We start from the raw sequence: 17,686 nt of genomic DNA on the forward strand, positions 1-17,686 counted from the left end.
GAAATGAAAACATCCCCACAGATCAGCCTGGATTTGATCCATGAATCTCTGGTATCAAGAACAGTAACATCTTATCTTACTGAGCTATTCCTCTTCACAGTCACTTCAATTTGCAGTGTAGTATCATCAAAGATTGTATAGTCTTAGGGTTCTCTTTTCAAAATGAGAACCCTAAGACTATACAATTTTTGATGATGCTCACCTGTTTCCAAAAGGTGGAAATGTTTTTGTTTCTATAAGTCGGTTTTAGAAAACTCAGAAAGTACTGAGAAATACTATTGAAAATATTTTTATTGAAAAAAAACACAATATGATACTGTCAGTCACAGAAATACAATTTACCTTTTCCTTCTTTAAAACATGTATGCATATGTACACAGTCACATATACACATATGAAAAACAAAATAACCAAAAAACAAAACAAAGCAAAACAAAAACACTCTGATAAGAATGTAGAAGAAAATAATTAAATTAAATTACAGTACAGTTTAATAAACAATGAACAACCCCCCACCCTGGCCCCCACCCAGATGGGGTCGTGGATCCCCTCTTTACCTCCAGAACAGTGATGGGAGATCACACTATCACATGTACATTTACAGACTGTTTACAATCCCAGAGGGTTCACCCTGTTATAATTCAGTGCAGCACCACAGTGGTTTGATGCTGTAATCTGAAGGTAAAGCAGTGGCGTGTTGCAAACATCAGCTGGGAAACTGCCTGGTCTTTGAGCCAAGATGGCTGCCTGAGTGAGCAGCCAGCGAGAAGCTGTGGTTTGTCCTGGTGCTTTGAATGATGACACTGTGATAAGAAGGTGAGTTCCGTCTGATCTGAGGTCAGATGTGTTTCACAACAGTCAGGACTGTTATTGATGTGGAGGGGAAGGCAGCACAGGGTTGAGCACTAGGACCCAGCGAGCATCAGGGCGTGTACACAGAGTGTGAGAGCTCACCTGGGCTCCTCCTCCTGTGATGAAGCTCACCTGAGAGATCTCAGCAGCCGAGGACAGACTGTGTTTACTCTCACCTGCTGCTGTCAGTCCTTTAAAGGTAAGATATGATTTAACTTTACAATAACATTCAGCTAACCAGCTAACATTCAGCTAACCAGCTAACATTCAGCTAACCAGCTAACATTGTGAGCAGAGTGAAGGATCAACAGTGTTGATGTCCTGTCAAAGACGTCTCTGTGTGTCCGTCCTGTCTCCTAACAGCACTCTGTAGCTCAGAGGTGACAGTCTGACAGCCTGGAGCTTCAGCTGGAGATGGAAAAGCAGCCAGTTCACTACTGAGTCTAACAAGTCAACAACATAAACTCACTAAATGTCAAGAAAGGAAATATTTTGATTCTTATTTTCATTATAAACTGAAAAATCCAACCATCTGAACTCAAGTTTCTCTCTCTGACTGAACTGAGATCAGTTTAATCTGCTTGTTAACTCATCGTCAAACTCACTTCATTCAAACTGGACCTGAATTGAATCACAGTCACAAACACTAACATGTAACTTTACAGTGTGTTTGATGAGGTTCTAGTTAATAAAAACTCACAAAGTATCTGCAGCACAGCTGAAGGATTTTATAACACAAGTTGTTAGCTGAATGTTTCTTCATGACAACTTGTGAGTTGTGTGTGAGTTGTTGTGTCATGACCTCATAGAAACTAACAGTCAGTTAAAGTGATGTTGGTCTGTGAAAGTCACTAAAGCTGCTCTGTTGAACCAAAGTAACTACAACTGAACATGTATTTGACCTTTATACTCTTATTAAACACACAAGTCATCAGATTTCACTGATATGATTCATACGATTTGTTTAATGTGTAACTCTAACAGCATCTTCGGGCGGCGCCGGTCCAAAGTCTCATTCACTGTGATCGTTGTGGCGCAGACAGTCGTGTCCGTGTGAACGTCCAGCTGAAGGTAATGTAACACATTTAAACTGTTTGATTTGTTAACACAAGCTGTCGTTAGCTTAGCAACACTAGAAACGGCAACAATCTGCCGCTTGATTGTTCACTTCTGCAAACTCACAGCTGTGAGTTCAAACAGCCGCCATTACAAACGTCATCCTCCATGTTGAGAGGTGAACGGTGGAGGAAGAGCAGAGGTGGAGTTAGTTGGTCATCAGTAGTTGATGTGGAGACAGCAGGAAGCAGCATTCAGAGGACAGTGAGCAGAGGAAAGCTTTTATTTTGTAATGAACGAATAAAAATCTCAGTGTTCACTAAATGAGCTGTCAGAGCTGTGAACACTCCTCCAACAGGAAGTGTCGCCTCGTTCTGTCACTGTTGACTGAAATGTGATCAATAATCAGATCAAACTCATTGACTCCACACCAACTGACACGCTTTTATTTTGAAGGATTTGTCTACTGTACTAACTTCCACAGGTGAAAGTAACTAAGTATTGCAGTGTCTGGCTTAGCAGGATAGACTGACGAGAGAGAAGCTGCAGGCTGGAACATGAACTAATGTTTGCTGCTCACTGTCATGGTGCTTCTTCCTCCTCTGGTGACCAGATGTTCCTGATGAGATTAGAGGATGAAGCAAAACCTCCATCAAAGTTTTAAATAATTACACCTGCATCCACACAAGGAGAAGATGTGTTGCATCATTTCTGGGGCCCAACGCAACTTTAATAGTCAGAATGTAGCATCATTATAGGATTGTTGTGGGAGTGTAACCAGTGAAATGACAGTAGAAGTGGAGTTAGTTGGTCAGCGTTTCAACACAGAGCGGTTGTCACTGTGTAGCTCGGCTTACTGATGACTGAAGGCAGCTTTTCCTGCCTGAATGAGCCTGTGGACGAGCTGCTGCTCTCCCGCTGTCTGACTGTTAGTGCTTAAAGTAGGCCCATTATGTTTCTTGAAATTAAAAGATATCAGAGAAACGTGTGTGTTGACTCCACCACAGCGTCATGACGTCATCTAGTGGATTGATCCAAGTCCAGCAGCAGATGTTCTGACAGGAGACGTGACGTCAGTGACAGACGTCATAGCCTCTACAGACAAAACCCACCTGAACACACCTGAGACTTTCATATTTTATATTAACACAACAGGTTATTAGAACAATTTCTGCCTCTTGGTTAAATCAACTTGTCAGCATTTGTTTTTAATCAGTTATTTAACACTCCAAGCTGCACAGAAAGTCTCCACAGTCATGAACAGAAGGACAGTGACTGTTTTTATACCTTATAAAATATAATGGTTATGTAGAAATGACATACCAAAATTTAAAGTAAATATTATAAAACATGTAATGAGAGATCGTCCTCTGGAGTCACTGGTGTTACTGTGTGACAAAAGTCTTTTATTTTGAAACAAACCTCACACTGATGACATCACTTTCCTTCCTGCAGATCAGTGAAGACAGGTCCTGGATCAGTCCACTGTCTCTTTTCTGTCAGAGGACATTTTCACATTTGTCTCCAGATTTCACGTCACTGCTGTGAGCGACTTTATTAGTAGAGAACAGTAAAAAACAGAAAACAAACTGATTTAATGACCTGATTTAGTTTTGGTTTGATGTGCTGTAGCTGCCATTTAGTGAAATATGTATTAATAGAGTCAGTGAGTTGTGGAATAATGTGCTCTGAGTTTAAATGTTAGAAGAGGAAGTCGACTTTCAGACATTTTGTCCTTCAAGAGTGTTTCTGAGCCAAAGGCTGATTTCAGTTGATGTGCAGATGAATGATTTGTGTTTCCTCTCCAGATGAAAGTGTGTGTGAGCTGAGCAGCATGAATCAGTGTGAAGACAGAGAGGAGGGAGGCCCTCCCTCTAAAACCACTGGACCTGGTCCTGGACCTGGACCTGGACCTGGACCTGGACCTGGACCTGAGCCCAGCTGTGTGTCCTTCAAGAGTGACCAGTCAATAGATTGTTTCATTTATTTTAAAGGACAACCAGCTCCTGCTGTAAAGAGGTGAGCTGTTAATAACATTAATATGTGACTGATTCATGTTTTAACAGTAGAGAAAGATGTTTTTTGAAACCTGATGTTTATTTTCAGCTTTGTTCTTCTTCACTTAAATTTATCTTCTCACTTTAGAAAGCTGCCCAATAGAACCAGTCTTCAACTCTTCATTTCACTTTATTGAATTAGTTTGGTCCAATATTCTCTGAAGCTCTATTCCTGATGTTTTCCACTATTTTATGGACAGAAGCTTCTGTGTCTGAAGACCAGAAAGTGAATTAACATCTCTGGTGGTCTTCTTCTCTGTCCAACAGGAGACCAGCCTCTAATGGACCTGGACCTGAGCCCAGCTGTGTGTCCTTCAGGTGTGACTGGTCAAAGCATCATTTAATTGATTTTAAAGAAGAAAAACCTTCAGCTGTAAAGAGGTGAGCTGTTAATGACATAAATATGATACCCATTCAAGTTTTATGTTATTTATTCAGAGGAATTTGTTTAAACTTGTTTTTTTCATCATTGTTTTTCTTTAGTACATTTATATTCTCACATGTGAAACCAGTCTTCATCTCTTCAGTCCAGTTTAACATTTGTCTGATGATTTAACCTCTTCATCATGTTTGACTTTATATAGTGTTTGTTTGTGAAACGTGTAGTAAAACAGTTTGTATTTGTGATTCTCATTTTGATTCAGTTGATCTGAGCTCAGTCTCAGTCTTTGACAGTATGTGTTAGCAGCCGACTCCTCCTGTCTTTTCTCAAAGTGCCCTCAGCTGTTAAATCAGCTGCTGTAGTTGATCTGAAGTTCGCAGACTTTCCATTCAAACACCTGTTTGCAGCGACCGTCCATGTTTCTCTGATTAGATCCACTGGGACGCTTCAGATTGTGTAGTTTCTGTGTGTTTCTTACACATCCTGAGCTCTAAGACAATAGTGAGTAGGAGAAGACAGGATGGGACAGACACAATGTGACTGATTCTTCATGATTCCTCCACAGAGTCGACCAGGAGAGCTCAGAGGTTCCCAGAGGTCCGTCTGTCCAGCAGCATCAGACACAGCTGGACTCCATATTTATGGTCTGTACATGAACAACAGCTACTTTTACATCCAGTCTGTTCACAATAATCTCCATGCTGCACTTTACAGACCAGTGGTGAATCTGTCCAACATGGATCTGATGTTAAATGTTGTCATTCACATAATATTCTGTTTCAGCTGCTGGAGGAGAACATTGTGACTTTTGTGAAGAACGAGCTGAAGAAGGTCCAGAAGGTTCTGAGTTCAGATTACCCAGAATGCTTAGAGAGTCAAAGTGATGATGAGGAGGTGTTGGACGGTGAGGATGAAGAGCAGAGGAGGAGCAGCAGAGAGGCATTTCTGAAGATCACACTTCACTTCCTGAGGAGAATGAAGCAGGAGGAGCTGGCTGACTGTCTGCAGAGCAGTAAGAGGATTTCACTAAAGATTTAACATGATGGATCAATGAGACAGTTTGTAATGTCTCAACAGATGGAGGAAAACATGGAAAGCATGTTTATATGTGCTACTTTAGAAGAAGGAAACTTTCATATTTTCTTCATAAATTACTTAATGATCTTTTTTGTTGTGTGTTTATTTAGAACATCTTGCTGCAGTTTGTCAGCGTAAACTTAAATCTGACCTTCAGAAGAACTTCCAGTGTGTGTTTGAGGGGATCGCTAAAGCAGGAAACCCAACCCTTCTGAATCAGATCTACACAGAGCTCTACATCACAGAGGGAGGGACTGCAGAGGTCAATGATGAACATGAGGTCAGACAGATTGAAACAGCATCCAGGAAACCACACAGACCAGAAACAACAATCAGACAGGAAGACATCTTTAAAGCCTCACCTGGAAGAGACGAACCAATCAGAAGAGTGATGACAAAGGGAGTGGCTGGCATCGGGAAAACAGTCTTAACACAGAAGTTCACTCTGGACTGGGCTGAAGGCAAAGCCAACCAGGACATACAGTTCACATTTCCATTCACTTTCAGAGAGCTGAATGTGCTGAAAGAGAAAAAGTTCAGCTTGGTGGAACTTGTTCATCACTTCTTCACTGAAACCAAAGAAATCTGCAGCATTGAAGAGTTCCAGGTTGTTTTCATCTTTGACGGTCTGGATGAGTGTCGACTTCCTCTGGACTTCCACAACACTGAGACCCTGACTGATGTTAGAGAGTCCACCTCATTGGATGTGCTGCTGACAAACCTCATCAGGGGGAAACTGCTTCCCTCTGCTCGCCTCTGGATAACCACACGACCTGCAGCAGCCAGTCAGATCCCTCCTGGGTGTGTTGACATGGTGACAGAGGTCAGAGGGTTCACTGACCCACAGAAGGAGGAGTACTTCAGGAAGAGATTCAGAGATGAGGAGCAGGCCAGCAGAATCATCTCCCACATCAAGACATCACGAAGCCTCCACATCATGTGCCACATCCCAGTCTTCTGCTGGATCACTACTACAGTGCTGGAGGATGTGTTGAAGACCAGAAGAAGAGGAGAGCTGCCCAAGACCCTGACTGAGATGTACATCCACTTCCTGGTGGTTCAGACCAAAGTGAAGAAGGTCAAGTATGATGGAGGAGCTGAGACAGATCCACACTGGACTCCAGAGAGCAGGAAGATGATTGAGTCTCTGGGAAAACTGGCTTTTGATCAGCTGCAGAAAGGAAACCTGATCTTCTATGAATCAGACCTGACAGAGTGTGGCATCGATATCAGAGCAGCCTCAGTGTACTCAGGAGTGTTCACACAGATCTTTAAAGAGGAGAGAGGACTGTACCAGGACAAGGTGTTCTGCTTCGTCCATCTGAGTGTTCAGGAGTTTCTGGCTGCTCTTCATGTCCATCTGACGTTCATTGACTCTGTAGTCAATCTGCTGTCAGATGAAGAGCAGTCAACATCCCGATGGTCTAAAGCGTTCGGAGGAAAATCAACACGTTTCTACCACAGTGCTGTGAAGAAGGCATTACAGAGTCCAAATGGACACCTGGACTTGTTCCTCCGCTTCCTCCTGGGTCTTTCACTGCAGACCAATCAGACTCTCCTAAAAGGTCTGCAGACACAGACAGGAAGTAGCTCACAGACCAATCAGAAAACAGTCCAGTACATCAAGGAGAAGATCAGTGAGAATCTGTCTCCAGAGAGAAGCATCAATCTGTTCCACTGCCTGAATGAACTGAACGATTGTTCTCTAGTGGAGGAGATCCAACAGTACCTGAGATCAGGACGTCTCTCCACAGATAAACTGTCTCCTGCTCAGTGGTCAGCTCTGGTCTTCATCTTACTGTCATCAGAAGAAGATCTGGATGTGTTTGACCTGAAGAAATACTCTGCTTCAGAGGAGGCTCTTCTGAGGCTGCTGCCAGTGGTCAAAGCCTCCAACAAAGCTCTGTAAGTGTGGAGGAGTTTCTTCAGGATGCAGTAAATGTGCTGTTATTGACTCAAGTAGAAATACTTTTCTTTTTCTGCTCATTATTCTTTATCCAGGCTGAGTGACTGTAACCTCTCAGAGAGAAGCTGTGAAACTCTGTCCTCAGTTCTCAGCTCCCAGTCCTCTAGTCTGAGAGAGCTGGACCTGAGTAACAACAACCTGCAGGATTCAGGAGTGAAGCTACTGTCTGCTGAATTGAAGAGTCCACACTGCAATCTGGAAAGTTTGAGGTCAGATCGCTATTTGTTGTGAATCATTTATATATTTCTATAAACTCAGACATCTACACACTTTAAATAGCTTCTCTTGTGAGTTTTTAATTGCAGATGTTTTTGCTATGAAAATTGTTTTCCTTCAATGTACCTTTCATTAATCTAGCTCCTGCACAACATGAACAATGAGGATGAAGAACCTATTTATGCTTGATATCATATGACTTTGATAACTGGATGATTATTCTCGATTCAGTCAGTCAAGATATTATATCTACCATTCATTACCAGAGAGGATCTTATTTGGGTCACCAAATAAATCAGCAGATATTCCTTTCCTTTCATTTAAGATTTCTATCTGCAGTACACCTTTGAGCCACATGGAGGAGCTTGTTGCTATCCAGTGCTTGATTTTTAAATCAGGAGGGCTGGTTCACAGAGATGGTCCTACTCTGGTGGGTCCTTCCTGTATACTGCTACAATGGTGGGGAGAAATGGAATTTAGGCCCAGTGATTTATTTACAACTACAAAAAGCAGCAGGCTAAGAAACAATCTGAAGTGACATGTTCCATCTGTCTGTCGATCATTTGATCTCTGCTCCTTTTCAGTGCAATGGACAGCATCGCACTTAGACACACATCCTGATTAAGTTAAATAATCCACTGATTCAGTGCTGAAAAACCCACTTGCTTGTAGGACAGTGATCAAGTGCCAAAAGTATTTAGACACTAAGAAGAATTGAACCACATTCCAACATAGCTTCAGGAATCACTGAGTGACCTGAACGCTCTGTCTCTGTTTAAAAACTGCATGTATTTGAAATCATTTACAATGTATTTGACACAAATATATGTTTTTGGTAAACACAGTAGTTATTTAATAAAGTATCTCTTTGAAATGGCTGGTGTATTGAAGACAATATAAGGAGATGTGGAAATGACACTGAAAATAGCTGGAGTGTTTGAAACACTGATATTTCAGCAGTGAAGCTACTGTCTGCTGAACTGAAGAGTCCACACTGTAGACTGGAAACTCTCAGGTCAGGAGTCATTATTTTATTTCGTTATTTCATCTAACAAGTACTCATGTACACTTGGAGCTGCTCTTGACCATATGGTAAAAAGCATGAGTGCATTTTATATAAAATGTGGGTCTGTCAGTCTATTCTGCTCTTTGGTCACGATATATTAATCTCGACAACCATTGAATGAGTCATCATGAGGTTTGGTTCAGACATTCGTGCTCCCCTCAGGATGAACTGTAATTACTTTGGTCATCCTCTGACTTTTTTCTAGCTCCATCATCAGGTCATCATTTTATCTGTACAATATGTTGGTTCATGACCAAATATTAACAAAACTAATGGCATTTCCATCAGCTTCAGTTATGCTGTGTTTAGTGCTGATTAGTAAATTACTGAGAACTAAGATGATGAATATAATAAACGTTAAACCCTTAAACACAGATGTGCCCTGAGTCTTTCAGACCCTCGGCTGATCTGTGATGTGTGTTGTTTTGTGTGTCTGCAGGCTGTCAGGCTGTCTGATCACAGAGGAAGGCTGTACTTCTCTGGTCTCAGCTCTGGACTCCAACCCCTCCCATCTGAGAGAGCTGGACCTGAGCTACAATCATCCAGGAGACTCAGGAGTGAAGCAGCTGTCTGCTCGACTGGAGGATCCAGGCTGGAGACTGGACACTCTCAGGTATGAAGAGTCCTGCTGCAGCAACGGACAGTCAGTGTGAGACTGTGTATCTCTATTGTAGTTGGTTCATTGTCGAAAGATCTGCTTCGTTTACTCCATCTCCAGTTGTTCAGTTCTGTTCAGGACAAAAGGTATAGCTTGAAGCCAAGAGTTACAAGTCAGCAGATGAAGATGAAAACATGAGATGAAGTTTAGCAACCAGTTTCACCTCTGTTTTCAGACTAGGTTTGTGCCTGTTCAAAATGTGCCTCTGATTTCTTGGCCTCTGGTTGTGCTTCTTGATGAACCACTCATCCAAACTGCTTCACACTCCACACTGATTGCGGAGGATTATCAAAACATTAACAATAAATCTAGAGCCTGACCGATTTATCGGTGGGCCAATATTATTGGCCGATATTAGTTATTTTTCAAACTATCAGTATCAGCATTTATACTGGCTGATAAATTTAAAAAAAAAAAATCTAATAAAAAGGACGAAACACCCTTCAACCATGTTATGAGTGTTGGCATTGTATAGTTTGTCCACCAGAGGGCACTCAACAAAAGGTCGAGTCTATGCCACCTGATTGACATACAGGACGGCCAGTCAGAGATCTTTTCTTGTATGGGTCAGGGGTCAGGGGTCACCATGCATGCACAAACATGCTAGCTGCTGCAAAACACAAGCAAGTTAAGTGACCTGGTTAGCAGCTTCAATTGATATCAACAAAAGAAGGGGTATAAAAAAAAAAGTACGTTTGTCTGAATTGTCAAACTGTCATCGCTATTACAAAGAAGGGGAATGTTGAGAGGCACTTTTGGACTGTTCATAAAAAATACGACACTGACTTCTCTCTGAAAAGCGAGCAGAGAAAGAGAAAGGTGACGGAACTACAATCACAGTTAATCGGACAACAGTCGTTTTTCACACAACGGAATTCACACTCAAAGGCCGAGTCACTCTATCATTAAGCATAAGAAGTCCTTTCAAGATGGAGAGATGATAAAATAGCGCCCCAAGGGGGGCGCCAGAGATCACAGGTGGTGCGCACAACGTTGTCCGCTCTGAGGTTGTGAGGTTAAAGTTAGATTTGTGCAACCCTCTGAGGTCGATTGATGCGCCGGCATGTCAAAATCACGTGACCAATTTATGATAACCCCTATGAAGTAGGCCTATCCTGTTCTCTGGTATTCTGGTCGTTGTGTGTGTGTGTTTGTGATGCACCTGATGACACAAAAAGGAAGAAATGTATCTATATACATTGTAAAACTAGGAGAATATAACTTGTTTATTTTTGCAAATAAAAGTTTGTAATTAATCACTCTCTTCTTTTAGTGTATGCAGGTTGGGGTTGGGGGGGCTGGCTTGTCTTGGATACAGGCAAGAGGGGCTTTGAGGAAAAAAGGGTGGGAACCACTGTATGGGAATAGAACCGCTGTTCAGATCATCCTCCTGTAAAACATTGTGGGTCAAATATTTAAACTTGATGTCTGCATCAGAGAACACGGTGTGGGGTGAGGCTGTAAATCTTGTCTTATTTATTAAGCATGTGTCAAGTAACGTACTCTGTAACATGTTTCACAAATTACTAATTGGGAATATGACTTGGCTACAGCTCGAAAAAACATTTCAGTCAAAAGATTTTTTTGCTTTAATCCATGCGTTACTGTACCTCTATCTTCTTTATGTATTTCATGACCTTGTCCATCCTCCACCATTGATAGTGGCCTCATGTGTGTTAGCAGCATACTGAGAATACCATCAGTCAGAACAGCAGCTGGCTGTGGTGTCATGGAGCGTCCTTCCTCACAATGTAGTCACCATGTTGACTTGTTCTTTGTGAAGTGACAGACACAATATGATTTAATATCAGTTTGTATAATAGCACAATTCACATGAAGCTCAGTGAACTCAGTACATGGCTTGTTGTTTTAGCACAACATGTGAAAATTAGAAACATATTAGAGAAACACATGTTAAAGATGTAATAGATGACCAAGGGTTTGTTGAGCCAGTAGATGAAGAAACATGAACAGTCCTACTAGTGGAGAACCCAAAGAGCTGTGATCCAGCAGCAGTCTATGTTCTGCTGCCACAAACTGAGGGGGCAGCATAGCGTTCTGTATGTTGTGTAATCAAATTCACCGCTATGGTGGTGAATAAAAATATTAAATTTATATTAAAAATTAATGTTATAATGAAAATATACACCGGTATTCGGTGTGAACCGGTATACCGCCCAGCACTAATGTAATATATATTTTAAGAGAACAGATGTACACGAGGTTCTGTGTGAAGAAATAAAGACTTCACTTCAGACGATCTCTTACTACGACATGAAATATTTTAAAAGCTCCTCACATGTACTCCAGTGTCTCTGACCGTACTTCGGCTAATTACCCACTAGGGGGCGACACTGATCCATCACAGACCTGAGAGCACAGACAGAAGCTGTTTCTGTTTTAAACTTGGTTTTTAAATTGAAACCTGTAATGTAGCCGGGCCCTAATCTTGTGTTTGCAGTAACAACAGGTTTACTAATGGACGAAGTTGATCAGGTCCAAAAGTTCATCCTTTCCAAACTTTTGTTGTCGCAGCCCTAAAATATTTTGATATTGAATTCAAATTGAACGCTGCACTTCTTTGAGTCCTCAGCAACAAACCTGCCAAGTATAAAGTAGATTGGATGAACGGTTCTGGAGACATGTGAACCACAGACAGAGAGAAAGAAAGACAGATTCCTGGCTTCATAGTCAGATGTTCCTCTGGTCACATCTGGACACATCGTGTTCACCACAGCAGATTTCAGACTAAGAGGCATTTTCTGTCATTGTTTCTGCTTTTAATGGCATCAAACATGACATGAAGTTCTCCTCACAGTGACTATTACTGCTGTAATATACATCAGATATCAATCCAGCACCAAACTATAGTTGGTGATGGACAGATTGTGTTTCTGTGTATGAGAGTCATGTCATATCCATGTTTGCATGCTGAAAGAGGATGTGCTGCTCTGACCCCCCTCCTCCTTTCAGGGTGGAGCCTGCTGGAGTCCGATGGTTGACACCAGGTCTGAGGAAGTGTGAGTGTCTTTTTACTGTCATTCATGAAAACACTGTGACATCACTCATTCACATGTGTGATGTCATCGTCACACTGATGACACATTAATAACTGCAGCTGTGTTGTGTCTTTTTCTCTCCATCAGATTCCTGTGAGCTCACAGTCGACACAAACACAGCCAGCAGAAACGTCAAACTGTCTGACAACAACAGGAAGATGACACATGTGGAGGAGGATCAGTCATATCCTGATCATCCAGAGAGGTTTGAGTCCAGGTTGTTTCCTCAGTTGCTGTGTAGAACTGGTCTGACTGGTCGCTGTTACTGGGAGGTCAAGTGGAGAGGAGATGTTTCTATATCAGTGAGTTACAGAAGAATCAGAAGGAAAGGAGACAGTACAGACTGTGAGTTTGGATGGAATGATCAGTCCTGGAGTCTGGAGTGCTTTGATGGTCGTTACTCTGTCTGTCACAATAACAGACCAACAGACATCTCCTCCTCCTCCTCCTCCTCCTCCTCCTCCTCCTCCTCCTCCTCCTCCTCCTCTGGTAGAGTAGCAGTGTATGTGGACTGTCCTGCTGGCACTCTGTCCTTCTACAGAGTCTCCTCTGACTCACTGATCCACCTCCACACCTTCAACACCACATTCACTGAACCTCTTTATCCTGGATTTGGGTTCTTCAGGTCCAGTTCTGGTTCCTCAGTGAGTCTGTGTGGTGTTTAGTGTGCAGAGTCTCCTCCTGTCACAGAAACATTGTCAGTGCTGAACAGTTGAGTCTGTACAGGATCACAGTCACATCAATCTTTCAGCTTCTTGTAATAAATTCATCAGTCAACTTTGTACAAAATGATTCAAACTGACTGAAAAGATTTTTCATTTACATTTGAAACTTTTTCCATTAAATTGTGTAAATTGTGTTGACTTGTACATTGTGTCATGTGTTGTTTTGAATTCTGGCTCTTGTTCCAATAAAATCCAGAACTATTAGTGAAATGTAAGAAACAGAAAACATTGACTCGTCTGCAGCCTTAATTGTAAAGAATCATTGTGAACAAAGTTGTGAATGGACAGTAAAATATGATCAAATGAACTCGACGCTCCACCTGAAACTCTCTGACTTGTTTCATGTGTTTCTAATGATGAAACTAAAAGATTGATGGTGTTGGTTAACACATGTAATTATGTCCGTAGTGACGTGATAAACTGCACAACATCTGTTCATTTCTGTGTGATTATTATATGAGAAGAAAACACATTTTAATGACAATCATTGTGTTTCTCTCAGTGTTTTGTGGCTGTTGAAGTCCGGCTGTATTTTCAGGACGTTTGTTGGATTTGAATCTCGTCCTTGAATCTAAACAGCTGTGAGAAAAGGTTAATGTGTTGATAATGAGTTTTGGGTTTGACTCTTATAAAACTCAGTGATATTTGAAGTACAGAATGAAAAGCGTCCAGAGAAGATCTTCCAGTTCCCGGGGGATTGGTAGTGCGGTGGGTCTGCCTCCTCCAGAAGTATCTGGGATGGAAGCAGGGGATTATGGGACAGCGAGATCATCAGCAACTGAACTTTTATTGAAGTGTGAGGATGTGACAATATCATAAATCACTTGTTTCCAAAGGGGTTCCACCTTCCTACTCAGTTATTCTGACATATTTATTTATTCTGCCAGTTACTGTGATGGAGCCGCGGCTGTGTCTGGAATCCAGCTCCCACCTTGTAACTTCTCCTGAACCCTCATTCATTAAAGAATGAGATGAGACGTGGGAACAAGTATCGGAGCGCTGGGCGGTCCGGACCTGACACCTCCTGTGGTTGAGTTTGAGGATTCTAACAGTTCTTTAGCACCATCAGTGCATCATAAGTAAGAGTCGGCCATAATGATCAATAAATAGAGACCCAGTGGACCAACAGCCCAACATATGTGATCCACAACCCAACAGCAGCTCCCAGAATGTTTCCAAACCTAAAGTAGCATCACGTCCACCAACACCAAGTCAACCAACGTGTTTTACTCGTGCCTGACGATTCACAAACAAACTCAGTGCCGCCTGCAAATACAAAACTCATGCATTTAGTTTTGCAAATGAGAAATGTACGTATCAAACAAATACAACATGCTTCAGAAACAAACACAGCAGGTTTTACACATACAAAGAAACAGATCTCTTCAAGTACAAAAGACAGTTCTACAAAAAAATGTCACGTGACTTTTGGCACTACTCTTCCATCTTGCTGATCCACAAACAAATGCCAGTAAACTTTCTAACAAATTTCCTGTAATTCGAACTCCACAACAGCAGGTGGCGCCGCTGAGTCAATTTAAGGCCGGCAGGACGATTTTTTCCCCCCTATATTGTTATTTTTTATTCTTCGATTTTATTCAAGGCCGCAACAGGATGTGCAGGGTTAGTTGCGGACTGTCTTGTCACATATTGTGGTAACAGTAATTTGATGTTGCTTTTGTATTTAAACTTTTTCAGTGGAATCCGTCACATTATGAAGTACTGTTTGATGCTGTGCATGAACACCATCACTGGTTCCTGGTTGTAAGTATTGATTGTTCAGCTATTGAGAGCACATATTGACATGTCACACACAGTATACCATGCAGTTACTGATCAGATAATGTATTTATTTAGACTTGTGTTCAGCTCTGTGAACTCTTCATCTTGCACCTTGATTCCAAAGTAGTTCCTCTGTATTGTTGAAGACCAGGCCCAGCAGCGTTTTTCTGAATGTCAGTATAGTGGACAAACATATTATATGTGCACTAATCTTAGGTCTTTATGTTGCATACAGGTAATATATCCACCTGAAAGAAGGACACGCTGAAAAAGTGCCAGGATGTAACAAGGTACACTTTAATTATTGCGTCAGATGTAATGTGACCCACTTGTCACATGTTACCATAGATGCAGCTACACGTCATAATGGCAATTTGTAGTAAATCATGTTGGTGTCATAACATCAGTCAAACAAGTTAAAAAATGTAAAAAAAAAAAGTCTGAATCTCATTTGAAAAGTTTGAGCTGTGATTTTCTTTTTCATATGTCAGAATTACATTTGATTACATGTTTTAACAAAGCATGTAATACCTGTCATGAAGCTTAATTGCAATTGTAATACCTGACAATAATGTTAAACAACTGGTTAGCACTTAATAATGAACATTTGCTCAGGCAGACAAAGATCATGTATGTGAAGTATCTGGTGAATATCAACCAGAAGAATAGAATCAGTCCTACTGGTGACTACAGGACTAAATGCAGATGTATAAGCCAAACGTGTACAATGCCAAGTTTTCCTTGCTTGTAACATTATAGATGAATATCACACAGGTGCATGTGACACAAAATTAGTAGATTTTTGTCTTTGAAAAATCTGGTTGTTGGCAAAGGACAATAGTTGTTTTCACCTGGAACAACGTTCTTATCTTTCTTCTGTTTTGATGACTGAGGAATTGGTAAGAGTATCTTCTTGATGTTTAAGTCAATAAATGAAGTTACTATATTTAAACATATTTTTGTTTTTTAGAGCATGCATGAGGAAGAAAGGGGTGAATGTGTCCAGATGGAACTGTGACACGGTGCCTCATCCACACCAACCGGACAGCCCCTCCTGTGGGGTTTTTGCCATCAAGGTGTGAAAAAAAATGACCCTTTCTACTCCATGATGTGCAGATATAAAGTGATGCTGCCCAGATAAACTATGTATTTAGATGTGTATGTGTTGGTAAATGATAACTTGTTTTTTAATATCAGTTCATAGAGAAAATCTTGAAAAATGAAGAGGTGAAATTCCCCGCTGGCCGAACTGACGTGACAGAGTTATTCTGGCAGATTGCCACAACTCTTCTTCAGGAATCTGGTAAGTTATGTATTAAACCCACCCAACAAGTCAGAAATGAAAACATCTTTGATTCCTCAGGTTATTATCTCTGAAAATGACAAAAAATACAATTGCCGGGGATCAGACTCAAAAGAAATCATCTTGTTCTCACATTTTTCTGACAGACGATCTGACAAACCTTTGCCTCAACTGTGGGGAGGAAAATGCAGATGACAGTGACCTGGGTTATTCTGCTTGATGTAAAGAATGTGGTTGCTCCTGTGTTTGTATCTATTTTCCAAGTTTTCTTTAAAAATTTCATGCTGTGTTGAAATGTTTGTGCACTACAGATATACTACAGATACGCTGGTTCCACCATGCATGTGTTGGAGGGCCAGAGATGGAGGACAAGTGTGTGTGTGCAGCGTGCTGAAGGAAGTTCATGTATCAATAAGAAATGTTGTATTTACAGTTTATTTTTCCTTGATTTTGAATGTTTTATTTTTTAAATTTTAATTTTTCTGTTGATAAATATAAATATTGCACATTTTGCCATTTAATGTTATATTTATTGAATTGAATAATAATTCTACGTTCTAAAAAGTATGTTGTTTTTTTTTTTTTTGTTTAATGTTATTTAAGTCTTTAATGCTTGTCTGAGCCTCCCTTCATATTGAACACAGGGGGAACAGTATCTGACCGTAATATTCCAAGCTGCCAGGATGTGCTTTACCTGCTATAATGGAGCTGGATTTAAGACAAATGTGATGAAACAGCGATTTATATTTAGCCTATAAATGAATGAGCACACTTTCTTCCAAAAGTCCAAATATTTGAAATGAAAAGTCTCTCACAAATACAATATTTTAGCAGCCCTTGCGTGAGCTGGGCGGAGGTGTCGATGACGTGCACTGTTGTGCATCACACAGCCGAGGAGTTTGAAGACCAAAGAACAGCTGATCACAGCAGTCAGTCCATGATTTCACCTGCCGACTCCGAGGTCTACCAGCGCATTAGCTCAGGAAGTTAGGGACATGCTTGGCAGACTGAAGGGTGTGGGATCGATTCTTGATTGATTTTGGAGCGTTGCGGTTTAAAAGAATGAAATGTGACAGAGACAAAATGCAGCTGTCAGAACCAGTAGCGCAGTCTTATAGATGCCTGCTCAGCAGTCCTGAGGATGTGGGTTCAAAACTTGTGTACCTTTGGTAATTTTTAAACTGGCTGTCCAAACCAGGGAGTGAACTCCTCTCCAAAACAATGTAAACCCACCAGTTCGTTAGCTCAGGAAGATAAGTGCATACCTGGCAGACCAAAGGTTGTGTGATCGGTTCTTGATCAGATGCTTTTGGTGATTTTTAAACCTGCTGTCCAAACCAAAGAGTGAACTCCTCTCCGAAGCGGCATAAAGTCACCAGTGCCTTAGCTCAGGAAGATGAGGGCATGCCTGGCAGACCGAAGGTTGTGTGATCGATTCTTGATTGATTTTGGAGCGCTGAGGTTTAAGAGAGTGAAATGTAACAGAG

The 17,686-nt window shown here is 41.2% G+C and overlaps 1 protein-coding gene and 1 long non-coding RNA gene across 3 annotated transcripts; both read left to right on the top strand.

Annotated features, from left to right (window-relative positions):
- The first annotated feature begins 913 nt into the window (after positions 1–913).
- On the top strand, positions 914–13,598 carry LOC119014949 (NLR family CARD domain-containing protein 3-like). 2 transcript variants are annotated; one of them, XM_037090408.1, is made up of 11 exons: positions 914–1,051; positions 1,837–1,923; positions 3,717–3,927; positions 4,233–4,346; positions 4,913–4,991; positions 5,131–5,359; positions 5,535–7,329; positions 7,426–7,599; positions 9,112–9,285; positions 12,304–12,350; positions 12,477–13,598. In XM_037090408.1, the coding sequence occupies exons 3-11, from the start codon at positions 3,743–3,745 to the stop codon at positions 13,052–13,054; spliced, it is 3,375 nt and encodes a 1,124-aa protein (XP_036946303.1). In that variant the 5' UTR covers positions 914–1,051; positions 1,837–1,923; positions 3,717–3,742; the 3' UTR covers positions 13,055–13,598. The 2 variants fall into 2 exon arrangements, with proteins under 2 accessions (XP_036946303.1, XP_036946304.1); XM_037090409.1 differs by lacking the exon at positions 4,233–4,346.
- An 856-nt stretch (positions 13,599–14,454) lies between these two features.
- Positions 14,455–17,359, top strand: LOC119014954. Its single transcript, XR_005073121.1, has 5 exons — positions 14,455–14,878; positions 15,132–15,186; positions 15,867–15,972; positions 16,094–16,199; positions 16,346–17,359. It is a non-coding gene; the product is annotated as an uncharacterized LOC119014954 (long non-coding RNA).
- The last annotated feature ends 327 nt before the right edge of the window (positions 17,360–17,686 follow it).

This window comes from Acanthopagrus latus, chromosome 24 (assembly GCF_904848185.1).
Source record: "Acanthopagrus latus isolate v.2019 chromosome 24, fAcaLat1.1, whole genome shotgun sequence".
NCBI classification, from domain to species: domain Eukaryota; kingdom Metazoa; phylum Chordata; class Actinopteri; order Spariformes; family Sparidae; genus Acanthopagrus; species Acanthopagrus latus.